At 38.5% G+C, this 26,808-nt stretch overlaps 1 protein-coding gene across 8 annotated transcripts in view; it reads left to right on the top strand.

Annotated features, from left to right (window-relative positions):
* The window catches only part of slc66a3 (solute carrier family 66 member 3), a 67,506-nt gene that overhangs the window by 24,988 nt on the left and 15,710 nt on the right, over positions 1-26,808 (top strand). The window contains exons 4-8 of one of the 8 annotated variants that reach the window (XR_011955190.1): positions 656-713; positions 9,342-9,419; positions 11,048-11,089; positions 13,218-13,314; positions 20,202-21,023. Coding sequence is in view for 6 of the 8 variants with exons in the window: in XM_072561860.1 (XP_072417961.1) it covers positions 656-713; positions 9,342-9,462; positions 11,048-11,089; positions 13,218-13,306 (310 nt within the window). In the remaining 2 variants the exon portion in view is untranslated. The other 7 variants (XM_072561860.1, XM_072561871.1, XR_011955188.1 and 4 more) reach the window with 7 other exon arrangements.

Consider the following 26,808-nt stretch of genomic DNA (forward strand, 5'->3'; position numbering starts at 1 on the left):
ATGTTTCTTCAACTTGAATTGGCTTTAATGCGATTGAAGAATTGAGACCATTATTTGGAGAAAGTGAACTTTCCTTACCTGTATTGGCTATAATGCGATTCCAGCCCCATTAGTTTGAGTAGTGCCACTATTATGCGACTTTACTGTAATGTGGGGTCGCACGGGAACAGAATTATTGTGTTATATCAGACGCGACTGTATTTAAAATATGGATTAGTGGTGCTGGAAGAGCACAGCAGTTCAGGCAGCATCAGAGGAGCAGTAAAATCGACGTTTTGGGCAAAAGCCCTTCATCAGTATTTAAAATAGTTCATTCTTGTAGAAAACTCTCAACTATGAATTAGACCACAACCTTTTATGTTTTTAGTCTGAGCGTTAATAACAGGTTTTATATCTTTGAAAGCACAATATAAGCTTAGAATGGAATGTTCATGAATAAGAAAGGTAGTAGAATTTAATATCAAAACATACACAATGTACATAACTAAAAGACTGAATTCAAATTATTAGAAACATTAACTTGTATAACATGTCTAAGAATGTCCAAATATAAATTGATTTTTAAAATTATATTTACAGATGGTAAAATGGTGTTTGCATGCAATATATACTTGATTAGTATTCCATTCCTAGTTTCTACCTTAGCGACATTCAGATTTATCATTGGTTGGCGTCTGTTAACAATCCATAAGTTAATCATAGACTTAGCTATGGTAAGTATTGCATTAAGCAGTCTGTATTTGTGGGTGATAATTTACTTTAAATTGCTGCCAATGCTGACAACAGGAGGTGTATGCTTCATGTAGTAATGGACTGACTAGTACAGCAGATTCCAACTGGTCCAATTTGGATTATTAATGACGAGCTACAATGGACCTTTTCACATTAATGACAGCCAGTTATATCTGTTACTGACTGAAGGAGGTGAGATTGAATTGGGGCACAGCTGAATTCCCATTTTCTCTGCCTTACAATATCTGCTGGAATATCGTTTCAGGGATATGGTGGTGGACAGAAAAGGAAATCACCAGAGGAAACCAAGCATGTGGGATGCCATTTGTTTTCATTCGAACAGCAGAGTACACGGAAATTCCTACAGATGTAGCCATTGCTAATATAATAACTTTTTTGTTTAAATAATAATTTAAAAAATCAATCCTTGGCGACTCATCTTTACCAACTTGTTCTTGCAAATAGTGTAATTTTGTTTGAAGGATTCTGGGCAGGAATGAGTAAATTACTTAACTGAAGATGTGTAGAAGTGACCCATCACTTCGACATAATTTACAGCACTAGGGACCTAAGACCACTTAAAATACTTAATTACCTTCAGCATTTAACACTTGCACCAGGTAATGCCTTTTCTGAAATTTTGAGTGACCCTGTTTGCATGTGAATGTGTTGTACCATGCAGATATATCCAGTTGGTGTTCTTAATTTTAATTCTGGAGGAACGTAGAGGGTCTTATCTGTGGCTTCACTCTTTGTTTACACTGTAGTGATTCTTCTCATCAAAGAGATCCAGTAGTTAGTGGCTAATATTTAAATTTGATTGTCGATTCTAGCATTGTCCTTGGATTTGACAGTCTTCTTTCGTTGGCAGGTTATGTTATTTTTCTGAGTGGATTTAAAGGTGGATAGTGCAGTCAAATAAAATTGTGGGCTCTGTGTTGTAATTCTTGTGGAAGTTTTGATGCTAATGTACAAAAGAGAGAGGAATGTTTGCAATGCAATTTTTATCTCTGGAGAAAGAACTGTACTTGCTGTCTTTTTGGTTTGAGATTATTAGAAGGAGAAAGAGTACTGGCAATACATCCAAAAGCACTCGCAGACAACTAGCCCAGTATGAGTGAAAAGCTAGGCTAGAATAAAGGATGCCAAGAATATCCATTACCAGGTTAGAGAAATCCTTGGAAAAACATTAGCAACTCAATCAGAATTGTGTGTTAAATTTGTCATGTAGTGTTAGAGTATTTTGTGATTCTCTATCTTGCATATACAATTTCAGACTGTTAATACTGTTCAGAATTTTTTTTATTTAAGAAATAATAGTAATTCAAAAATAGACGACAATTGCTGTTAATCAGAAACATCAGCTCTAGTAATTCAGTATTAAATTCTTCAGCCACACATGCTTTCACTCCGGCTACCAATTCCTACATAAGACAAGGAGTAATCCAAACATTTCAACCTTTCAAGTCCTGCTTTATAATCTGCTGTCTAGCACCCTACATTTTTGTAGCAGGACCCTGTCCCTCTTTCGACCGGTGTAAACTGTCCTGCAGGCATTCAGTGAAATCCTAGATCCTGGACCCAGATTGACAATATACCCTCCAGGAGCCATGTCTCTGGCTGCAGAAATGCCTCTGTACCCCTCACTATTGAATCTCCTACCAAAATAGCTCGTCCTGTCCCACCTACCCACTCTGGCTGCAATCCCCAGAGGAACAGTCAGTTGCCCATTTTCCTTAACCACACAAACTGTTCTTGAGTGAGGACTTTCCAGACTGCTTGCCTTCCTTCTGATTGATGGTCACCCATTCCCTCTCTAATAACTCTCTTAAGTTTGTTTTATTTAAATTCATGGAATGATAGCATTGCTGGCTAGGCCAGCATTTAACACCCAACCCTAATTGCTCAGAGAGCAGTTCAGAATCAATCACATTGTAGTGGGACTGGAGTCACATGTAGGCCAGACCAGGTAAGGATTGCAGTTTCCATCCCTAAAGGACATTGATGACCTAGATGGGTTTTTCTGATGATCGACAGTGGTCGTCATTAATGTCAGTTGAATTTGTTGAATTCAGATTCCATCATCTGCTGTGGTGGGTTTCATACCTGGGTCCTCAGAACATTACCTGGGTTTCTGGATTACCAGTCCAGTGATAATACCACCAGGCCATTGCCTTCTCTATGGGTGACCACATCTAAGAAGGTGCGATCCAATGACTCTCAGCCTTGCAGATACACTGCTGTGCCTCCAGCTGATGCTCAAGCTCAAAACCTGGTGCTCAAACTGATTGAGCCAATGGCACTTCTTGCAGATGGCCAAGAGACCCTGCCAATTCCCTCATACTGCAGGCTGTGCAATACATGGCACTGAACCTCCCCATCATGCATTTAGATTAGATTAGATTAGATTACTTACAGTGTGGAAACAGGCCCTTCGGCCCAACAAGTCCACACCGACCCGCCGAAGCGCAACCCACCCAGACCCATTCCGCTACATTTACCCCTTTACCTAACACTATGGGCAATTTAGCAGGTCCAATTCACCTAACCTGCACATCTTTGGACTGTGGGAGGAAACCGGAGCACCCGGAGGAAACCCACGCAGACACGGGGAGAATGCGCAAACTCCACACAGTCAGTCGCCTGAGTCGGGAATTGAACCCGGGCCCCCTGGTGCTGTGAGGTAGCAGTGCTAACCACTGTGCCACCCCAAAATTTAAATCAAGTAGTTTCCTTTAAAAAGCTACATCTTTCCCTAGCACAGTTTTAAAGTCAACAAAAACAATTTACCCATGACCTATCACTGCTTCTTTCTGATGACACCGTTGTCAGTCCTTGCACACTCCTCCCAGTCTGTTACACAGCAATACTGACCCCCTGCACACTCCTCCCAGTCTGTTACAGTTATACTGACTCACTGCACACTACTCCCAGTCTGTTACACAGCGATACTGACTCACTGCACACTACTCCCAACCTGTTACACAGCGATTCTGACCCACTGCACACTCCTTCCAGTCTGTTTCTCAGTGAGACGTGTTCTTCCCATCCACTCCAGAGTGTGCTACCTAATCCTAATGCGCTGTGCTGTGCACATCTGGAGGAGGTAAAGAGAGGATATGATGGATGGTGACTGGCTGGGAGAGTAGTCTTCTGAGGAGAAAGATGAGATTGCGCTAAAGGAACATTACTTCTGCGTAATCGAGTGCTGCAGCCTTGGGGACAATGCGTTGGACAGGACTTCATTGACACTTGGTTCCGTCAGATGTGAGCTGGCTACAGTGTTTGTCCATTAACTGTAAATCTGTTGCTGCTCAAAGGGCAAGTAATCGGTTTCCAGAAGCAAATGCAGCCTTTGTTTGTTCTTTCCTTACTTTAACTATTGCTAAATAAAAGGTAAACTTTTTCAACTGTTTGAACCTGTTACAGTGAGAGAGGCTCCTACATTGAACAATGAGATGGTGTTAGACTACACTGCTCATTGGGGAAAGGGTAGTGTTACCTTAGTATAGAAGGTGGGATGTCATGTTATGGCTGTACAAGACATTGGCGAGGCTACATTCAGAGGACTGCATACAATTATAGAATCCCTATAGTGTGGAAACAGGCCATTTTGCCTAACAAGCCCACCCAGACCCATTCCCCTATATTTACACCGACTAATGCACCTAACCTACACATCCCTGAACACAATGGCCAATTCACCTGACCTGCACATCTTTGAACTGTGGGAGGAAACTAGTGCGTCCAGAGGAAACCTACACTGATACTGGGAGAATGTGCAAACACCACGCAGACCTTGGGATGTCTTGAAGTCATGAAAAAGGAGTATATGATCACGAGTGTTTTCATGGAAGCAACTGATAATTGCTAAAAATTAATCAATAAAGTATTCAAACTGCTTTATCTGTTTCCCACAAACTGTTTGGTAGAGAGATTATTTTCTTTGCAAGTTTAATATTTCTGTTTATTCTGGAATCAAGAGTCCTCACATTTGGGAAGTTTAGAAAGTACAGAGCATCTCAATATTAGTGTTCTGCAAGAATTTTTACGGATTTGCACACCTTGCATTCAGTCCTTTTGTAAAGTGCAGAACCAATTAGATGGAAGCATCCGGAATATCAAAATAAAAACATTTACTTTTTTTTTGAAAAGGAAAATCTACACTAATTTATAATATCTGCTGGGGAAATGAAGAGGGAATCCCTATGAAAAAGGCCTTCAAAAAATCTTGTAGTACAGTATTTTCATGGAATCACACAACACCAGGTTATTTGGAAGCACTAGCTTTCAGAGCGCCACTCCTTCATCAGCTGGTTGTGGAGGTTAACCTGATGAAGGAACGGCGCTCCAAAATCTAGTGCTTCCAAATAAACCTGTTGGACTATAACCTGGTGTTGTGATTTTTAATTTTGTACATGCCAGTCCAACACCGGCACCTCCAAATCATATTCATGGAAATACACTTGAGTTACTTTCATTTGGTTATCACTGTTTTACTGATTGCCAAACCTCTGTTCTCATCACGGTTACTGCTACCTAACCTTTTTTTGGCTTTTATTAATGTGATAGTTAGTTTTAATTTTTTTTCAAGTCTGTTCATCCTCCTTCCTTTTGCTCTTTTAGACAGTTAATATAAAGTATTATAAATTGAAAGGATTGAAACAAAGTGAGGGACAGTGTGGGAATGAGGATGTAGGACTGGGGACATGTGCAAATTCATGCAGTGCGGAGTGCACACGTGTTTGTGCCTTTTCAAAATGCCAGTACAGACTGAATCTAGTCAGCACTCATCAGTGACTTGGGACAGTTAGTTACTGTTAGTTATGCCGTTAGTTGTCTGATGCCTAGACACTGTGGTAGGGTATGCAGTATTAAGCGTAATTATTTTGTTAGCAATTTACTTGTTCACAGGACGTGTGCATCACTGGCTAGACCAGCATTTATTACCTGTTCCTAATGACCTCAAAGCAGTTAAAAGTGGGTCTGGAGTCAGACCAGGTAGGGATAGCAGATTTCGTTCCGCTGAAGGACATTGTTGAAATGGATGGTCAGTTGACATTGGTTTCATCAGGCTAGTGATTTATTTGTTTTTTTTTTAAAATTGAACTTCACAATGTCTTGGAGGGATTCAAACCCATTTCCCCCGAACCTGAACCTTGCATTTGGGATTACTAGGAGAAGTGAGGACTGCAGATGCTGGAGATCAGAGCTGAAAAATGTGTTGCTGGAAAAGCGCAGCAGGTCAGGCAGCATCCAAGGAGCAGGAGAATCGACATCTTGGGCATGAGCCCTTCTTCAGTAAATTCGGGATTACTAATGCAGTGACATTACCATTATGCTGCCTCTTCCACTTATGTAACCCACTCACCTGTAATAGTGTCACTTTACAGACTTTGAGAGAATGAGCATTGTTTGCTGTCTGGGTTGATCTACCCGATATCAGTGTAAAAAGAATTTGGTAAACGTAGACCTTTTAAGGCTGTGGATATCATGGTTTGCCTGATTGGTCAGATACTGGAAGAAAGAACATTTTGTATATGTGTTTAGTTTTGTTTGGAACAGTTGAACAAAATAATGGGAAGAATGACATCTTGAGGAATAGCTAAATGATGTTTTAAGCATCTTCAATAGATATGAGTGAAGCAAAAATCTAAATCCTTCCAATTTTATTGTGTTGTTTTTATTAAGATGTGAATAACCAGAATTTTTTTGTGGTGCTGTCCTGTAAATGTATGTGATAACCATTTGTTCCGATAATTTCACACTCCTTGTGGTAACCTGACCATCAAGGGGTCTCACACCTTTGAAATTTGTTTTTGAGACTTTGCATCCTTTCTGTGTGTCTACTTTTGTCGCTTTTTCGCAACCCACCCCCACCACCAAAAGTGGAAGGTTAAGCTAAACCAAGGATTGGCTAAATTAAATTTGCTGATTTGGCAGTATCTTAGTGAAATATCTCTGAATGTTTTTATGATCCCAGGAACCAAGACATCAGTTTTGTTACTGTTTGGGGTTAAAAAAATAAATGTCATAATTAATGTGACCTGAATGTTGGACTAACTTGGTCTTTTGCATAACAATAATTGATCAGCCAATCTGGCTATATACTACGTTTTAGCCGATACAGTTACTCATTCTGTGTAACTTTGTATTAGTATAAACTGCAAATTGTGTTGAATAAGGAACACAAAAGATATGAATGTAGACATGATCGACACTTTTATTATTGTTTACCCATGGGATGTGGGCGTTGCTGGCTGGTCAGCATTTATTACCCACCCCTAATTGCCCAAGGGGTGGAGTTCAAAGGTAATCACATTGCTGTGGATATAGCCCAGGTAAATATGGCAGATTTCCTTCCCTGAAGGACATTAGTGAAACGGATGTGTTTTTTTTTGACACTTGGCAAGACTTTCATGGTCATCGTGAGATTCTTAATTCCATATTTTTGTTTTATTTACTCAATACAATTCCACTGTCTACCATTGCAAGACTGGAATCTGGGTCCCCAGAACATTAGCTGAGTTTCTGGGTTAAGAGGCGAGAATAATAGCACTAGACATCACCTCTTCAATTATTCCAAGGTGTTACTGCATTTTTATGATTATCAAATTAATCTTTGAAGAGAGGATTGTTAAAGCATGATTGAAACTTACTCATGTAAACTATCTTCATTACGTCACAGAATGGTACAGAAGGAGGCAATTCTTGTGTAGCTCAGTGGTTAGCACTGCTGAACTACAGTGCTGGGGAACCCAGCTTCAATTCCAGTCTTGAGTTAACTGTGTGGAGTTTGTATATTCTCCCCATTGTTTGTGTGGGTTTCCTTCCACAGTCCAAAGATGTGTAGGTTAGGTGGCTTAGCCATGGTTTAAAAACCCCATGCAGGGGGATGGGGTGTGCCTGGGTGAATGCTTTTCAGAGGGTTGGTGCAGATTTGATGGACCAAATAGCCTCTTTCTGGGCATTCTACAGCTTTTATAACTCCACTTTTGGTCCATTGTGAACATACTGGCTGTGCATTTTAACTTGGTGCCAATTTCCTATCTTTTTCCCCAAAGCCCTGAATTGTTGTTTCGATTGAAATGATCATCTGATGCGGCCTGGACTGCCTGAATTATGGTCCTAGAGATTAATCCCAATAGATTTCCACTGATATGGTGACAGCATAATTCTTTAAATTTCAGATTTATAGACTGAATGAAAATAGTAACACTCATTTCTAAATAGAAGAAAGAATTCAACCAATGATAACAGGATAGGATAGTATGAAGTGATGATGACATACCTGTGCTGTGGGCTGTCTTCCTAATCTATCATATATTCCACTATTTAATACAGGTCCAAAACTCTGTTTATGCTTTATGTATTTAACTACAAAAATTTGTTTAAGTAAACTGTCAAACCTTTAGCACAAAATTAATAAATTACAAACTGGGAGAATAGAAAATATAACTAAACAGGTAGTGTTTAAAAATTGATATCCCACCACCCTTTTGTATTTCCATCTGTGTTTCCATTTCTATTTTCTGACTTTTATTCTGCTTTTCTTGCCTTAACTTTTTCTCATGTTTCTCTTTACTATTCTCTGCTCACGAAACCTAGAAAGGTGGACATTCGAAGATGGGGAAGTCTTGAAGTGGAATACAAATGACGGTCAGGCTTCAACCTTAGTACGGTGGTTGTCACCAATGGGGACACCTAACGATGTGGAGTGAGATCAACTGTATCTGCTTTGAAGGGGTCAGATTTGGCTTAGTGGTAGTATTGTTTCCTCTGCAACCTAAAGATTGTGGTTTCAAATCCCAGTCCAGATGTTTGAGTACGTAATCTAATTTAGCACTTACTGCAGCACTGAGTGAATGCTGCTTTGGCTGCAATTTTGAATCTGAGGCCCTGTTTTCCTTTTGGGGTAGAATTGAAATATTTTCTGGTATACTTTTGGAGGTTAGCAGGAATGTTGTTCCCATAACCACTCAACATCACTTGGAAAATATTATCTGGCCATTACCTTGTTATGCCACCTTCCCACATATCAACATTGACTACACTGTGTTTTGAGGTATCCTGAAGTCCTGAACATTGCCTTCCTCCTTGATTTTTAAACTGCTTTGCTTTGTTAGAACTGTTACATGTAAACTCATTTTTGAAATTGCTGAACAAACTCTTACAGGTGGCTGATTTGTCTTTCAAGTACAAGTCTCTCGTCAGATTCTAGGTTGACATTCCATCCAACAACCACAGTGTTGTCATTGAGTAATGAACTTACAAGACATCAAATATATAAGACTGTCAGGACATTTCGTAGTAACCTATTAGACTCAAATTGGCCATTACCAAAAGATAGAAAGTCATTGACGGAATCAATTAGGGCCATTTTTGTTTTCTCCTTGGTGATTAGACTAAGAATAGCTTCACTAGTGATATTCTGCATGCCATTTGACCTTAATGGATGGGGGAGGAACTTGCAGAGAATAAACAGGAGGAACTTTTTTTTATATAGTAGAGCCTGTGTCTGTCTCAAGTAGGCAAATAAAGTGCCAGTGAATTAATTTGTTCTTTGATTAATTTTTGATGATTTCACACAAGTCATTGTTTTGTTGTAGAGTTTGTCTACATGTATCAGTGCATTAAGTAAATACGCTCAGCTCCAGTCCTTGTGGAAGACTCATGATTCTGACCAGGTCAGTGCCCTGACATGGAGCCTTGCCATCTATACTATATGCAGTAAGTGTGACTTTCTTTATCAAAAAGAAAAAAAAAGCTCAATGCTTGACAATGCCATGTCTGTTTTGGAGACCTTAAAGGGAACGTACATTGAAATTTTACAGGATTATCAAACTTGAAGTTAAAATAAGACTTTAATAGCAAGATTTGCAGGTTGTTAGAGATATGAAGAGACTTAAATATGACAATGAAAGATTTAAATATGAGGTGATCGGGAATTGGTTGGTCAGAAGACTGGTTGACATGAGTAATGGGCAAACAAGACTTAGGGCTAGATTTTATGGGCATACCTTCAGTGCACACAAATAGGGCAGGTGCACAGACTCCGACCACCCTTTTCCTGGATGAAACCCAGAAGGATAACAAGACGAACACTGGAATAGATTACTTTGGTAACAAGATGCAGTAACTATTGGAACGTTTAAATGCCTGTATTATTCCAAAATAGTCAGCTCTGGATTACCTTCGACGTGGCAATGTCAGTGTTGGACAGGTTCATTTGGGGGAAAAAAAGGGAGAAAGTGAGGTCTGCACATGCTGGAAATCAGAGTTGAGTATGTGGTGCTGAAAAAGCACAGTAAGTCAGGCAGCATCTGAGGATCAGGAGAATTGATGTTTTGAGCATAAGCTCTTCGTCAAGAATGAGGCTTTAGAGCCAAGGGGACTGAGAAATAAATGGGAGGGGTGGGGGGGGGGGGGGGGAGGTAGCTGAGAATGAGATAGGTAGACGTAGGTGGGGGTAAAGGTGATAGGTCACAGGGGAGGGTGGAGTGGATAGGTGGGAAGGTAGATGGACAGGTAGGACAGGTCAAGAGGGCAGTGCACAGTTGGAAGGTTGGATCTGGTATAAGGTGGGGGGAGAGGAAATGAGGAAACTGGTGAAATCCACATGTGGTTGCAGGTTCCAAAAGGTGGAAGAGGAGGCTTTCTACCTCTAGGTGTCGGGTGGTTAGGGTTTGGCAATGGAGGAGGCCCAGGACCTGCATGTCCTTGGGAGAGTGGAAGGGGGAAGTTGAAGTGATTGGTCACAGGGTGTTTTGTGCATGTGTTCCGGAGATGTTCTCTGAAGCACTTTGCAAGTAGACATTCTGTCTCCTCAGTGTAGAGGAGACCACATCGGGAGCAACAGATACAGTAAATGACATGTGTGGAAGTGCAGGTAAGTGCCTTCCACATCCGTCAGAGATTTACTGGCATCCCCACCTTCACCTACCTATCGCATTCTCAGCTACCTTCTTCCCCCCCCCCCCCCCCCCCCCACCCCAGCCCACTCCCCTCCCTTTTATCTCTGAGCCCCCTTGGCCCACAAGCCTTATTCCTGATGAAGAGCTTATGCTCAAAACGTTGATTCTCCTGCTCCTCATATGCTGCCTGACCAGCTGTGCTTTTCCATCACCCCACACTCAAGATTTATTTAGAAGTACAAGCTTTCGGAGCACTGCTCCTTCATCAGCTAGCTATATGTCAAAGGAGCATTGCTCTGAAAGCTTGTACTTTCAAATAGACATATTTGAGTATAGCCTGATGTTGTTGGATTACTTTTGGCATTATACAATTACTAATAATTGTATTATTCTTTATACAGCCAGAATCTTCACCACCCTGGTGACAACGGCAGACACTGCAGGTGAATGGATTTTGTGATTACCAAGTAATCCCAACTAAATTTTAGTTGGGTTTGGACATTTAGAGAGAATAATAGAAGCAATAATAGAATTAGATTCCCCAAAAAACTTAGCTTTTAAAAATTTTATAAAAATTATAGTATCTTTTAAATTTTTCACTGAAACTGAGTATTAACATCCTAAGACCATGTAGTCAAAAAGGAATACTGTTTTCCAAGGAATTGTGGTATAAAATATTGCAAACATGAGTATGCCATTCTCTACTGTGCCTAAATGGCATTATCAGATGAATTAAGTGACTCCTAAACTAATACCAAGAACACATTAACTATCTTCTTGAACTGATCTACCACTTTCCATTTAATCATTGCTGTTGAATTTGAAGGCTTTTTTTTTTTGAGCAATTTCCATTTCCATTTATTCAGCTTACAAATATGTAACTCACTTTTTAGAACAGCAGTTATGTAGTTCCATACAGAAGTAGCTCCTTGGTTCAGTACATTCATTCTGCTGCATAATGCAGCTGCAAAGAATTGGCAACCAAACCAGAAGCACAAACACTTAGAGTGGAATACTTGTATGTTATTTGGTGTGTAGACAATTGGGCGTAATAGTCCCAGTTCATTCAGACCACATCAAAAGGCAACTGCTCCCTTAAATTGTTTTAGCCAGTGGATTCCAACAGCACTTTCCATTGCTGCATTCTATCCTTGTAATCAGCCTCTCCCTTGGAGGAGAAGTTTCCTTCTGTTCACTTATTAATCAAAGAGCTGTAAATATAATTTTCAGTTAACAAATCACCAGGAACCTAGATGTCAGCTGTTTCTAAAGTTATTATCTTTAACTTGTCTTGCTTCTGGATTATTAAAAGTATGTTTAGGTTGTTTGAAATAAATGCTTTAACAGAAACATCATAATTTAAGTGAATAAATGCATGCAGTTGAATGTTGTTTTGGTTTTAGAATATCTTTAAGAGCAAGTAGCCTTTCATTTTTAAGAGTGAAGCTGTAAGATTAGTATTAAGTTATTAGCCTTACTACTTACGTCCATCCTCCTTGATGTTTCTTAATGGAGGTTCCCCAAGTCTAGAGCGGTTTGTTTCTGTAATAGACTTCCGATACGACCATTTTAAAATGTAATGACTGTCGGATATAGATGGTGCTCCTGTGAATGAGGTGCTGGTTAAATGAAGGACTGCATCACTCTTCAGACTCTCAAAAGCTTCTTTTCAAAGTTATAATTTCATACCTTTTGTGACATGGAGCCAAAAATTTACGTTCATCATTCAACTTCCTTCAGCAATTCAGTCTGATTTTGATTGATCTCAAGTTGTGTTTAGACAAATTTGTACATTAAGGGAAAGCAAAGTTTAGAACCAGCACCTCATTTGTAGGAGCACCATCTATGTTCTACAGTGTAATGGTCATTACATTTTAAAAATGGGCTACTTCTAATTGGGATTATTCTTCGAAAAACCAAACCCTCTGCCTTATATTGAAGCTGAAATTCTAAAACGGAATGCCACATCCTGGGATTTCTGCACATATTTTCAAAAAAAATCTTTATAAGCTGCAGCCAGCTTATTCCAACCAGATATTTAATTTGTTTGATAGCCCAGGATAATTGGATTAATAAATGAGGATTTGTAGGTAACATTCTGACTGGAAGCTTGGTTTGCCTGTTTCTTTAAGCTGTGCATGAAAGTAACTTCAAAAGGGAGGTAGTGTGTCAAAGGAACTAAAGCTCTTCTGGCTAACTGCTGATTATAAGTAATGGAAAAAGCAGCTGATTGACTGGTGTCTTAATTCATTATTGCTTAGTCTGCTCTCAGAAGGTCTAAAGAGGCATTACAGATCTCCAGTACCATTGATATAGTCACGTTACTGGGCTTATTCTTTCATTTATGAATATTTGAGTCAACTCACAAAGGAAATACTTTGACTGATTATGACAGTGGTTGAAACCACTGAAGCAGAAAAGGCATGGATGGAATGCTTGTGTACTCTGTTGTATTTCAGTTAGCAGATACTTAATCTAAACTATTATTAGAGTAGATGACTTGATTGTTCTGTGTGGTCAATAATGATACTTTAAAAGTACACTCATTAATTGTTCTAATCTTCTTTCCAGTTCTTATACGTTATGCCGTTATTGGTGTGCTGAATGTGTGGGTTTTAATCACGGTAATGTACTACAGGAAGACTGGAAAGAGAAAGTAGTAAACATGGTGAGGAGCAGCACCCTACCAAACCGGTTTTCTGGATTAAATTAAATATGTCGACTTGGTGAAAATTGACAAACAACACTTTGCATCGTGTCACAATAATGAGTAAAAACAACCAATCCAAATATGCTGAGTGAATTTTGGATCTATCCAGGGAATGCTAGAAGTCTAGCCATTAATCTGAACCCCTGGCATAGTGTAGGATTGAGTAAATTATACTATCAAATAAACCAAGGTGAGTAATTGACTAAATTAGGAGGTAGGGCATCTCATGATTTCAGCCTATTGTCTATTTGTCCTCAGTGTGATCCTTAGAGATTCACAGCAGTTCAGTAGATGAGAATAATCTATTAAGATTATTTTAAAAGCTTAAACAAAAACATACATTGCTGGCAAAACTCAGCAGGTTTGGCAGCATCTGTCACAAGAAAGCAGAGTTAATGTTTTGAGTCGGTGAGACTTCATTACAACAGATAATAAAGTCACCAGACTCAAAACATTAACTCTGCTTTCTTCCTAAACATATTGCCAGATCTGTTGAGTTTTGCCAGCAATTTGTCTTTCAGATTTCCAGCATCCACACTTTTTTGTTCATTTCAAAACCTTACCATTTGAATAATTCACAGCTAACCTGAACAAAATAAAACTAATAGGAGATGCTATTTATAATAATAACAATATTTTAACAGTAATAATTGCAAGTACTAGTTTATAACCTAAGTCAAAAATTTAATGGCAGAGTTGTGTAAATCCTTTGTGGTGAGCATCTATGATCTGCAAACAAAACCCCAGAACTCTGATAAATACAGTCAAAAAAACTGAAGTTATACTTTATTGCAGATATTTTCTGTTGTATTATACACAAAAGGTACTAAACGTACATTTTCTGATTTCTTTTCCACAAGCATTTAATATAACAGCATAGTCAAAAGGCATAACACAATACTGACTAGGCTTCATCACGAGGAGGTCAAATTCCACAAAGTTGCTCCCTATGATGTTGCTGCTGCAACTTTGAATAAAAATGTGGTTCTTTGGAAGTTGTGATGGCACAGTAGGAAAAGCTGAGAGGATATTAATTTCCCTTGTTTATTCTGTGAGCCATGCCAGAATTAGTTACTCACAAGGAAACAGATTTGCATTGATTGTTTGTAGGTAATGTTTGCATCACAGACCAAAGGTTAAAATCAGACCAATCAGAAATAATACTCAAAGATCTGAGACAAAATACAATGGCAGTCGCAGTAGGTAATCCAATAGTGCTCGGGGCAATAATAACCAGGACTGCATAAGGCCTTTAGAGGAATAGTCTACAAAGAGAAACCAGTGTAATAAAGAGAAAAAGAGTTCAAGCATGGTTTGGCAGGGTAAATATCAGAGGAAAAAATGTATTAATGAAAATAGTGATGAAACAGTCTATCCAATAAAAAAAATAGTTACATGGTAACTTGGTGGAATAACATCAATTCCCAGTAGTGTTCTGTAACTCTGAAAAACATGCTTGAATTTTCTAAGGCAGGTGGAGCTCATGGCAGAATACAGAAACCCCATCAGACTCTCGAGCATTTCAAAATGGGAGGCATTTGTCATTTAGAATATGGACGTTGTTTTCCTTTCATGTCAATACTTCACAGAAATGAATTAATCTTGTTACTCACTGAGGAGAAAGATACGCTTGATGGTGAGGTTAGAGAGTTTGTTAATGCTTCAAGGCAGTTTGAGGTGAGTGCCTGGACAATCATTAAGGTAGTCAAGTTGCTAGCGCCTAATGGGTTCTGGAAGAGGCAAGGGAGGAGATCTTTGTATTCTCTTTAGACATAGGTGAGGTCCCAGAAGATTCAGTAGCAGCTAATGTTGTTCCTTTTGTTCAAGGCGGGCAATCTGGATAAGCCAGGAAATTATAGATCATTGAGATGTACATCAGTGATAGGAAAATTATTGAAGATTCTGAGGAACAGGATTTGCTCACATTTGTAGAAAAATGGACTTATTGGAGATAGTCAGCATGGCTTTATGCCGGGAAGATCTTGTCTCTCAAAGTTGATTGAGTTTTTTGAGGAAGTGACAAAGGTCGTTGAGGAGGGTAAGGCAGTTGATTTTGCTTACATGGACTTTTAGTAAAGCATTTGACAAGGCCACTCTTGGTAGGTTGGTCCAGAAGATTAAATCACATGGAATCAATGGTGAATTATCCAGTTGGATGCAAAATCGCTTAGGTGTAGATGACAGAGGGCTGTTGTGGAGGGATGTTTTTCTGACTGAAAGTTTGTAATTTCTGGTGTTCCACAAGGGTCAGTCCTGGGACCTCTGTTGTTTGTTTGCTTGTAAATATAAATAAATGATTTGGATGAAAATGTTGATGGGATCCGATTAGTAAGTTTGCAGATGACATAAATTGATGGGTTGTGGATAGCAAAGGAAGGATACAGCAGGATCAGTTGAAAGGTTGGGCAGAGAAATGGCAGATGGAGTTTAATCCAGACAGGTGTGAAGTGATGTATTCTGGGAGGTCAAATGCAATATGTAATTATACAGTAAATGGCAGGATTCTTTGGAGCATTGATATAGAAAAGTATCTTGGGGTCCAAGTCCATAGTTCCCTGAACATGGCAACACAAGTAGACAAGGTAGTAAAGAAGGCATGCTTGGCTTCATAAGTGGGCGGCACAGTGGTTAGCACTGCTGCCTCGCAGCGCCGGAGACCCGGGTTCAATTCCCGCCTCAGGCGACTGACTGTGTGGAGTTTGCACGTTCTCCCCGTGTCTGCGTGGGTTTCCTCCGGGTGCTCCGGTTTCCTCCCACAGTCCAAAGATGTGCAGGTCAGGTGAATTGGCCATGCTAAATTGCCCGTAGTGTTAGGTAAGGGGTAGATGTAGGTGTAGATGTAGGGGTATGGGTGGGTTACGCTTCGGCGGGGCGGTGTGGACTTGTTGGGCCGGAGGGCCTGTTTCCACACTGTAAGTAATCTAATCTAATCTAAGTCAGGGCACGGAATATAAAAGTTGGCAGGTCATGTTGCAACTGTATAAGACTTTGGTCAGGCTCCATTTGGAGTACTGTGTACAGTTCTGGTTGTTACAGTATAGGAAGAGGATACAGAAGAGGTTTACAAGGATGTTGCCGAAATTGGAGTGTATTAGCTTAAGGCGTGGTTGGACAAACTTGGATTGTTTTACTGGACCATCGAAAGGTGAGGGGCAACCTGATAGAAGTGTGTAAAAATTGAAAGGCGTGGATAATCAGAGTCTCACTTCCAGAGTGAAGATGTCAAATAATAGGGGGCAGAGGTTTAAAATGAGTGTGGTTGGGGGAAGTTTAAAGGGGATGTGCAAGGAAAATCTTTTTTACATGGAGGAACCTGGAACACACGTCCAAGGGAGGTAGTAGAAGCGGATAAATTTTACTATTGTAAGTAGCATTTAAACAGATAAGAGGGATAGGGACCATGTGCTGGCAAATGGAACTAGTTTAGAATAGCATCATAGTTGACACAGGCAACTAAATTCCTGTGCTGTATCTTCCACTGTTCTAGAACAGTAGAAATTCACATACTGTATAAGTGAGAATGGAAAAGTAAATATAAACTGTAACATGGACTTACAAATGGACTTGTACTTATTTCAAATATATGCTCAGTGGCTCTTGATAAATAACAAATCGTAGGTGTTGACATAACATTAGTTAAACTACAAGATTCCATATATTTTAAGTATGAAATCAATATAATCAAGGAATGTAGCATTTGTAGTATTTCAGTGTTGATAGCTGCTGGTTTCAGAGTTACTGAGCTGCTGGTTTCAGAGTTCAGAGATCCTGCCATGTCCAGAAATTCCATTACAAACAACGAATGTTTTTTAAAACGTTTGAAAACAAGTGACGTTCTTTAAAATCTAGGACATCTTAAAGGTTTAAGAAGTTTCAGTTTTGTTGTAATTTCATATTTATTTTTTATGTTGTTTTTAATCAAATTCTGAATTCAATGAAGCATGCAGATATTTAATAAAGAAACTTCTTCTGTGATTTACCTATAGTTAGAAACAGTTGGAGACCGAAACCAGTTTTTCTTTCCAACAGAAACTATCCCATGAATTTCAGTTCTGCATTTTAAAATGAAAATCACAGCCAGATTTTTAACTAAACTTCTCAACATTTAGAGTATTTAAATGATTGTAGCAACAGAATTGGTTTGCATATTATACTATGTATTGTTGCAGTGAGTGAAAGCACATGTATATAAGCCATTACCAAAATTATTAAAATTACTAAATGATTTGAGGTGCATAACAAAGTATAATAATTGTCCATTTCAAAGAACTATAATTTACTTTTGAACGCCTCATTTGAACCTGTCTCCATCACTCTCTTTCAGACCTTGATGCTTCTCATATCACTTTAAATCTCTTATTCTTGATCCTTTTGCAAGTAGCAATAGTTGCTCCAACATGCCATGATTTTGAATACCTCTTGCAAATTGTATCTTGGACAAACAGAGATTACTGGAGAAGCTCAGCAGGTCTGGCAGCATCTGTGAAGAGAAATCAAAGTTGACCTTTCCAGCCACTTCACCTGAAAAGTTAACTGAATTTTCTGCTGTCAGATCTGCTGAGCTTTTCCATCAATCTCTGATTTACAGCATCCACAGTCCTTTCAGTTTTTACTTAAGTTGTATCTCGATCTTTTCTAAGGAAAAGAGTCTCAACATCTCTAATCTAATTTCATAACTGAAATCTTCCTCCATTGAACCATTCACATGAATCTTTTCTATGCTCCCTCCCATGCCTTCATATTCTTCCTAATGTGTGGCACCCAGAACTGCATGCAATACAAAAATATAATGTCCTTGCTCTTTTTCTCAATGGCCCTATTAAAGCCTTGGATACCATGTGTTTTATTAACTCCTCTTTAAACCTATCATGACACCTTCAATAACTTGTGCATATACACACCCAGTTCCTTCTCTTCCTGCTGCCCCTTGAAAAAAATGTACACTTTTTGTACTGTGTTTTCTACCAATCAATTAAATCAATGTTTCTCTGCCTTACACATGATCTGTCACCTGTCCATCCATTCCACTAACTTGTCTATGACCCCTCAAAAATCCTACAAAATGAACTAATTTTAATGTAATTTCATCCATGTTTTCCTGTTGGAACTAAATATGAATATAAATTACAGAAAACATGGACGACAGATCATTGGTTTACTTTTGTACTTGGACTACATTTAAGTTTTGACCATAACTGGTAAATATGGAACTTAAAATTTGTACAAGTGACTTTTCATATAATGTAATCTGACTGCCTGTTTTTACATAAGACACACCGATTAGTCATAAATTTATCTTTGATATCTATCTGCCTTCATGCCTTAATTTGTTTTATAAAATACATAAAAGGTCTCATAGTTTTCTAGTCTAGGTTTATTCCTGCTTTTTTGATTATTTTAATGGTTGTGTATCTCAGTTTTATTTTATCGTTGTCAAGAAGGAATTACCACTAATCTAGTTGAGACAATTTTGCTATCGAATTATGCCACTTTTATGTGTCTTGTTTCATTATGTAGTATTGGTAGAAAATGCCATGTTTCTGCATTGAAGCCTTGAAAGATGTATATTCAGAAGATGTTGTAGATGTACCATTGACTAAAAGGTATAGTCTTATAAAACAGGGATAGCAAGCCCTTTATATAACTGAGTTTGTAATGGTGTACAGGTAGTTCTCCTATAATGCCGCAGTTGCATTCCAGCGAAGCCTCGCTTCATAGAAATAATGGAGCCTGTGGGAAAAGGTTGGCGCAGACCAGCAAAAAACACTCAGAATCGCTCAAAAATCACCAAAAAGTCTAAATGAAAATATAGCACAGCCTGAATGAAGGTTGAAATCATACTTATTAACAAAACAGAAGTAAATTTAACACAGTACATTTAAAAATGTCAGAAAGTTGCTCTCTGGCAGCAGCTGACATCTCGCAAGTGCAGGACGGCACAAAGACTGGCACTGAAATTGTGTATGTGCAGAACAAAGCGTGCTATTGCCAATGATAGTAAACATTCTCCAAAATACCATTCCCTAATACTTCAGCAATGTTATAGGTAAATTACGCTGCCGAAATGTGCATTATATCAGAACTACCTAACCCTCAAAATTGCCCAGTTGTTTCTAACTACATTTTATAAATAATTACTTTTAAACAAATTTTTATAAACTTTATGGCCAAGTATATTATTTGGCCATAAAGTTAAAGTAATTTAAGCTCTAAAATCCAATTTCTTTGAGCATAACCCCCACACTCACCAGTAGACACATCGAACAGATAAATTTAAAAATGTAATTTTGTCAGTACAATTAACTTTTCAAATGATAGACTACAGGTCTTCATGAAGTCCTTGGACAATCTTTTTTAAAAACAGGCCTCTATAAAGCTGTATATCTTGCTTGAATTCCAAAGTCACTAGTTAATGTAAACAGCTTCAGCAGATCATCAGAACATTCAACAATTCAATAATTTGAAATTAGAGAGAGCAGAAAATAGCAGTCTCTGCAGCTTCCAAAAATCACTTTCCTGCTTTTAGTAGATAGAATTGCACTTACCAGTACACTGATACAGGTGTCACTTAGCTCAGTTGAGTGGATGGCAATGGATTCAATTCTCACACCAGCTGAGGTTCCTTCTCACCTTCTCCCCTCAGGTGAAACCATGACCAGTCGTCCCTCTGTAATGAGAGCGCAACTGTGTAGTCCAAGAGGATTATGGTGACTTTGCCTTTACATTGATATATCCTACAGTTTTCTTCTTCACTATCAACCACATAGCCAACTTTCATAATGTATCTAAACTTCACAATTGTGCTCTTTATTAAAACAAAATCTGATTTCTATCATATTTTCCAGGGGGCTTTTTTTGGTTGCGAATTTACATAAATGGGCCTGTCATTGCTGGAAGGCATGAACTATTTTGAAACCTGATTCTTTTTCAAAAATTGGACAATCTTTTTGGACTCAAAATGGTCTGGGCTGATCACATAGTCATATTCCTAGAAACTTCTGAATCCCACCTGCATAGTATAAAATAAAGGACTTCCAGCCAGCACGAGGCAAGAAACCATGAAGGCCTACTATGCTAAAATGAATGTCTACGCTTTTAATTCCCTTTTGAACTTGCAATGGAAACTCTCATGGTGGTTGGGGGGGCTACTGTTAAAGTTGCACTGCTAGGCTAATTGGTAGGTTCTTAAGCTATCAAAATTGGCGTTCAGCATCTGAAATGCCCAACTCTGTCACATGCCTAAAAGCAGAGTTTGTTCGATGACTCAGAATTCCAAAATTCAGACAGTTGGGCTCTTAACATCACAAGAATAGCAGCTAAAAGGCTTGCTTTACATCGCGCTCTCTCAAAAGTCTCACCTCAAGAAAGAAGCTTGGACATCAGCTGCCAAACTGCAATAATTGTCTGCATACAAGAATAATTGTCACATCTTTGCTATCATCTGCTTCCTAGGAAAAGAATTGCTACAAATTAAGACAACATACTTTCAATTGGCCACTAACTCAATGGACTCAAAGTTATGCACTATTAGCAATATTGTTGGATTTTGAGAAATTCATAACTCTTTCTTTCACATTGTATGCTTGTGTGTTTGAATGAAGTAGCAGAACAATTTCCCACAGGTTGAGTGTTTTGTTAATAAATTCTACCTTTAATTTCACCTTAAAGGATCTTGCTGTGGGTTTATTTCAACAGTTGGAATCCAAAAGCAGGTTTGCAGATCACCTATCAGCTCGCCTCAATAAAGAAGTAATTTAAATTCATTTAATTCCCCATTTGTCAGTGTCAAATTAAAATAACTATCAAATTTCTGTTATATTTCTACCCAAAAATCAGGCCTGAAAATTCACATGGATTGTAAAAACAAAATGATGATTCAATGTTTTGCACAGAAATACTGCTCCAACATGGCATATTGAAGTAAATGAAAATACTGTTTCATTACAATATGCAAAGGGAGGCAGATTAGTATTATAATAGAAACCTGATTTGTAAATTGTTAAAAAGTAATGTCAGTAAATGGAAAGAAAATGATTTTAAAAATGGAAACAAACCCAAATTCAATGCTCTATGTCTGAATATATTGATAGCAGAAATAGAAATAAGACATGGTTGCACAGTGACCAGAACATTCAGGAGGTATTTGACATTTTGGGAAGAAAGTAGAAGGAATGAAATCTGAATTAATTTTGGTACCGAAGATGTAAGTAGGAACTATTTAAGAAAGCACTAGTGCAAGTGGTTTATAGTTGCCTCGTTAAAGCTGCATTGCAAGACAGAGCATATATGTAAAGCTATAAAAGAATGGTGTATGGACCATACTTCAATAATTGAGATGTTAATGTTCAAAATGATTAGACAAATCAAATTGGTAAAAGATGGTCCAAAAGAAATGTTCATAATGTATTTAAGACAGTATCTCAAAATAATGCATTCTGGAACCAATATGGAACAGACTACATATCCCCAGGTCAAGAATAATGAGACAGGATTAATTAATTATTGTCAGATATAAGAGATTTTCTAGGCAAAAGTGATCATAAAATGCTGTAATTTCAGTTTCAAGTGAACCACGACGTGGGTTTAAAACTAGAGCTCTTACAGGTAATTACAAGGGTATGAAGACAATGTTAGCTTGATTAAACTGATTATGTAGGTTAAAGGGATAAGACACATGGCAAGCTGCACGTCTGGCTGGGGGATGACCTGTAATACCAATCTGAGAACAATAATAAATAGATGGGGTCAAAGGGGTGGCTTCTGAAAGCAACCCCTCTCTCACCCTTATCTTTGAACACTTTGCCCTTATAATCTTGACCCTGCAACAAAAATTTTAAAATGACTTACCTTCTTACTGCTTGATTCTTCATAGAGTAGGCCACATTGTTAGGAACCAAGAGGTCAGCAGCTTCTGGCGACTTGGGACGTCAATGTCGAGGGCAGTGATTCTTGCCCTGTCAGCTGAGAGTGTTGATTGGCAGGCAAGCAGATGAATCATCTCCATAGCAGAGTGGCCATTTGCCACCTAACAACCAAACTCATATTTACAGAACAAAATCAGAGAACCCAGTTTTATAATCAGGAATAAAAATAACTTTTTGATTATAAAGCATAATTAGAGTTTATGTTGTCAGTGTTACTTTTAGCTAATCTTTTATATTTTGTATCTATTTAGTCCCATCTCCCATCCTATTTGTGGGATATGTACATTATACAATAACTTAACATTAAGTGTTCCATTTAAATCACAATTGAATTAAAATTCTGATTGTTCCTGAAACTTAAGTCAGTAAGCCATGTTTTCAATTCTTCAAATCAAACCAAGTCTTCCATATATTAAGAGAGAGAGAGAGTCCACTGAGAGAAAACAGAAGGCCAGCTCTCTCTCCATTGACGAAAAGGGTCAAAGCTATTGTTGTTTCACCTCTGGATACCTGGGTTTGAATTTAGCCAGAATGGCAGTTGTTTTTTAGATTTCTGTTTGGGTGGGAGCCCAACTGAAAATAATTTGAAAAGATTCAACTTTAGTCTTAATAGGCACTGGTGCATAGTGCAAAATAGCTGACAAGTAAAAGGGGGAAAATGGCAGAAAATAAATTTTTAAAAGTTATGGCACCAAAAATAGTCAATTCTCTATACCTAAACTTCAAATAACAAGCAAGAGCACATCAACTTGCTTTTTTCTCTGGATGCGGAGAAAAAGGAGTCTCCTGGATACGGTCTCAGCTTGAATGCTGGATGAACCTTGCAACCACTGACTGAAGTACACCTCAATTGATCAGGTGTACCATATGCTGAGGTGAAGGGATTTGGAAAGGAAAGGAAGATTGGAAATGAGACCACAATTTGCAATAGAATTTCAAGAGTAGTGTGTTACGTGCATGAAAAAGAAACACTATTAACATGTGAAGAATATTTAAGGAAAATAAATGAACAATCTTGGAATATTCTAGAAGTATAAATAAGTCGTCCTTATAGAAATGTAAGGATTTTTTTTTAAATAGGTGGTATTTGAAGGTGTCATTACAAAGCATTCCAGTTTATCTATCAATAACTGCAGAAAAGCCTTGCAAAATATAATCAGAGACTCCACATACTCCAGATGAATATTACACCTTTGTAGCAGTTCAAAGCTGACAGGTGCTGTGTAACCTGACAACCACAGGAGAAATGAATACCAGAAAGTCAGACTTTCATTTTATATAACAAATTCCAGAATTTCCAAAGGTTTTACAATCAATTAAGTACTTTTGCAGTGCACTCATTAAGGTAAGAAACAAGAATTGTACAAAATAAATGTGCACACAAAGGAAATATGGTAATGACCAGGTAATCAATGATTTGTAAAGGGAAAATAATGCCCAGGCACCTAAGAAAACTCCCCACTCTCTTCTTGAAATTGTACCATCAAATGTTTTATGTTCACCTGAGAGTTCAGAAAAAAGACAAAGGCTTAACATTTGGTGGATGAGCATCAGTATCCGCTAATGATCCAATTTCCATTCTGATCGATGTTCACACATCTTGACTGGTATAAATCAAGGAAGATATTTCATAATAATTATTAAAGATACATTCCAGTAAGAAAGGTATTAGAGGTGGGACAAACCATCCATATGGGGCTAATTAAATATTGCAACAAATTGAAAAAGCATACAATTCCGCAAAGACTGATAGCAGTGAAGGTCAGAAGATTGGATGAGGTATAATGAATCACAACTTAAAAAGGGACAGTTAAGATATAGCAGAAAGCTGGCTAACAGCAACTAAAAAGACACTAAGAGTTTCTACAGGTATTTAAAAAGAGCAAATCACTTTAGAAGTGTCTGGGAATTAATCATGGAAAATAAATGACAGATGAACTGAAAGGATTGTGTGTTTATCTCTACTGTAAAAGATACAAAATCCCAAAAGTAATTTTAAGTGAAAGGAAGAGAGAAATTTAATTACAACCACCATTCTTCCTAGAGTCTTAAAATAAGTTGTTGCTGAGATAACGGATATATTATTTTAATTTTACAAAAATCCCTAGATTTTGGAGAAGTTCCATCAGATTGGAAAATAGGCGGGGAGAAAAAAAATCATTACCTAATATATCCCCCACTCTACCATTATCACCACGCTATGAAATCGATAAAAAATGCATAAGGGTATACAAGGAGCAGCACCAGGCACACCTAAAATTGAGATGTCAACCTGGCAAAGTTACCAAACAGGAAAAACAGCAAGTGATAAACAGAACTAAACGATTCCACAACCAATAGATCTGCAGTCCTGTCACATCCAGTCATGAATCGTGGCAGACAATTAACTCACTGGAGGAGGGGAGTTCCACAAATGTCTCCAAGTTTAATGATGGTAGAGCCTAGTACATCAGTGCCAAAGATAAGACTGAAGCATTTGTAACAAGCTTCAGCCAGAAATGCCAAGTGAATGATCTATCTTGGCCTCCTCCAAAGGTCCCAGCATCACAGATACCAATCGCCAGTCAATTCAATTCACTTCGTGTAATACGAAGGAACAGCTGGAGGCACTGGAGAATGTAAAGGCTATGGGCCCTGACATTCTAGCAACTGTACTGAAAGCTTGTGCTCCAGAACTTGCTGAATCCCTAGCTAAGCTGTTCCAGCTACAACACTGGCACCTACCAATGTGGAAAATTGCCCAGTTATGTTCTGGACATAAAAATCAGGACGATTCCAAACCAGCCAATTACCACAATTTCAGCCCACTCTCAATCATAAAAGTGTCATCAACATATTATCAAACAGCACCTACTCAGCAATAACCTGTTCAATGGTGCAAAGTTTGAGTTCCACTAGGACCACTCAGCTCTTGACTTCATGGCAGCCTTGGTTCAAGCATGGATAAAAAGGCCGAATTCCAGAGGTGAAGCGAGTATCAAGGCCACATTTGACCAAGTCTGGCATCAGAGAACTCTACCCAGACTGGAGTCAATAGGAATCAGAGGCAAAGTATCTGATGGCTCATGTCATAGTTTGCATATGCGAAGGTGGTTGTGGTTGTTGATCAGTCATCTCAGCTGCAGGATATCTATGCAGGAATTCCTCAGAGAAGTGTCTCATGCCCAACCACCTTCATCAATAACTTTCCCTCTGATGGAGGCCAGAAGTGGGGATGTTCAGCACCATTCACAACTCCGCAGATATTGAAACAGTCCATGCACAAATGCAAAGAAAATCCAGGTCTGGGCTGAAAAGTGGTGAGTAATATTCATGTCACAAAAGTGCCAGACAATGATTGTCTCCAACAAGAGACAATCTTCTGTGGTATTACCATCACTGAAATCCCCCATTATCAACATCTGGAGTGGTGGTGGTGGGGGGGGGGTCTAAAAACCATTGTCCAGAAACTCAACCGGACTCACCATATACATAGTGGCTAAAAGAACAGGTCAGTGGCAAGGAATACTGCAGCCAATAACCCATATCCTGACTCCTCAAAGCCCGTCCACCATTTACAAGGCATAAGTGAATGCACTGGAATATTTCCCACTTGCCTGGTTGAGTACAGCTCCAACAACATTCAAAACTATCATCATACAGGACAAAGCAGCCCACTTGACTGGCATTAAGTCCACAAACATTCAGTCACTCCACCAAGAATGCTCAGTAGCAACAGTGAGATGCACTGCAGAAGTTCACTAAAGACTGTCATCCAAACCTATGACGACTACCACTTAAAAAGAGAGAGGCGGTAGATACATGGGAATACCACCACCAGCAAGTTCCCTGCAAGCCACTCACCTGACTTGGAAATAGACTGTTCCTTCACTATCGCTTGTTCAAAACTTGGAATTCCCTCTCTAAGTACATGGACAATAGTGGTTCAAGACGGCAGCTCACCACCATCTTCTCAAGGGAAACTAGGGATAGGCAAGAAATACTGGCCCAGCCAGCAATGCCCTTGTCTAATGAATGGATAAACATAAAGAACAATTTAAGTTTGTTTTTAATCTTAAATGGAAAAAATCAGAAAGATAATTAACTTCTGACAACGGGAACTGTTGGAGTCTATTATAATGGAAGTTATAACACAGCATTTCAAAAATCAGTCAGAGTCCAACGATTTTTGGAAAGGAAATAGTGTTTGAATAAAATATTAAAACTGTCAAGAAAGTAACAAGCAACATAATTACAGAGGAACCTGTAAATGTGATGTACTTACATTTTCAGAAGGTATTTCATAAGACATCACATCAAAGGTTATTAAGCAAAATACAAGCTCATGATGTCATGGACAACATGTTATCACGGACAAAGGATAAGTCAGCTAAAAGGAAAACAGTAGGATTTAATGGGTAAGTGCAAATTGTGTAAAAATAAGCCAGTCAGTTTAACCTCAGGAGTGGCAGAGCTTCTAAAAATAACTCAAGAAAATATTAATAGTTTGTTCTGTATGGATTCAGAGCTTCTGTAAAACAGCATGAAT

Source organism: Chiloscyllium punctatum, chromosome 3, assembly GCF_047496795.1.
Source record: "Chiloscyllium punctatum isolate Juve2018m chromosome 3, sChiPun1.3, whole genome shotgun sequence".
Classification (NCBI taxonomy): Eukaryota; Metazoa; Chordata; class Chondrichthyes; order Orectolobiformes; family Hemiscylliidae; genus Chiloscyllium; species Chiloscyllium punctatum.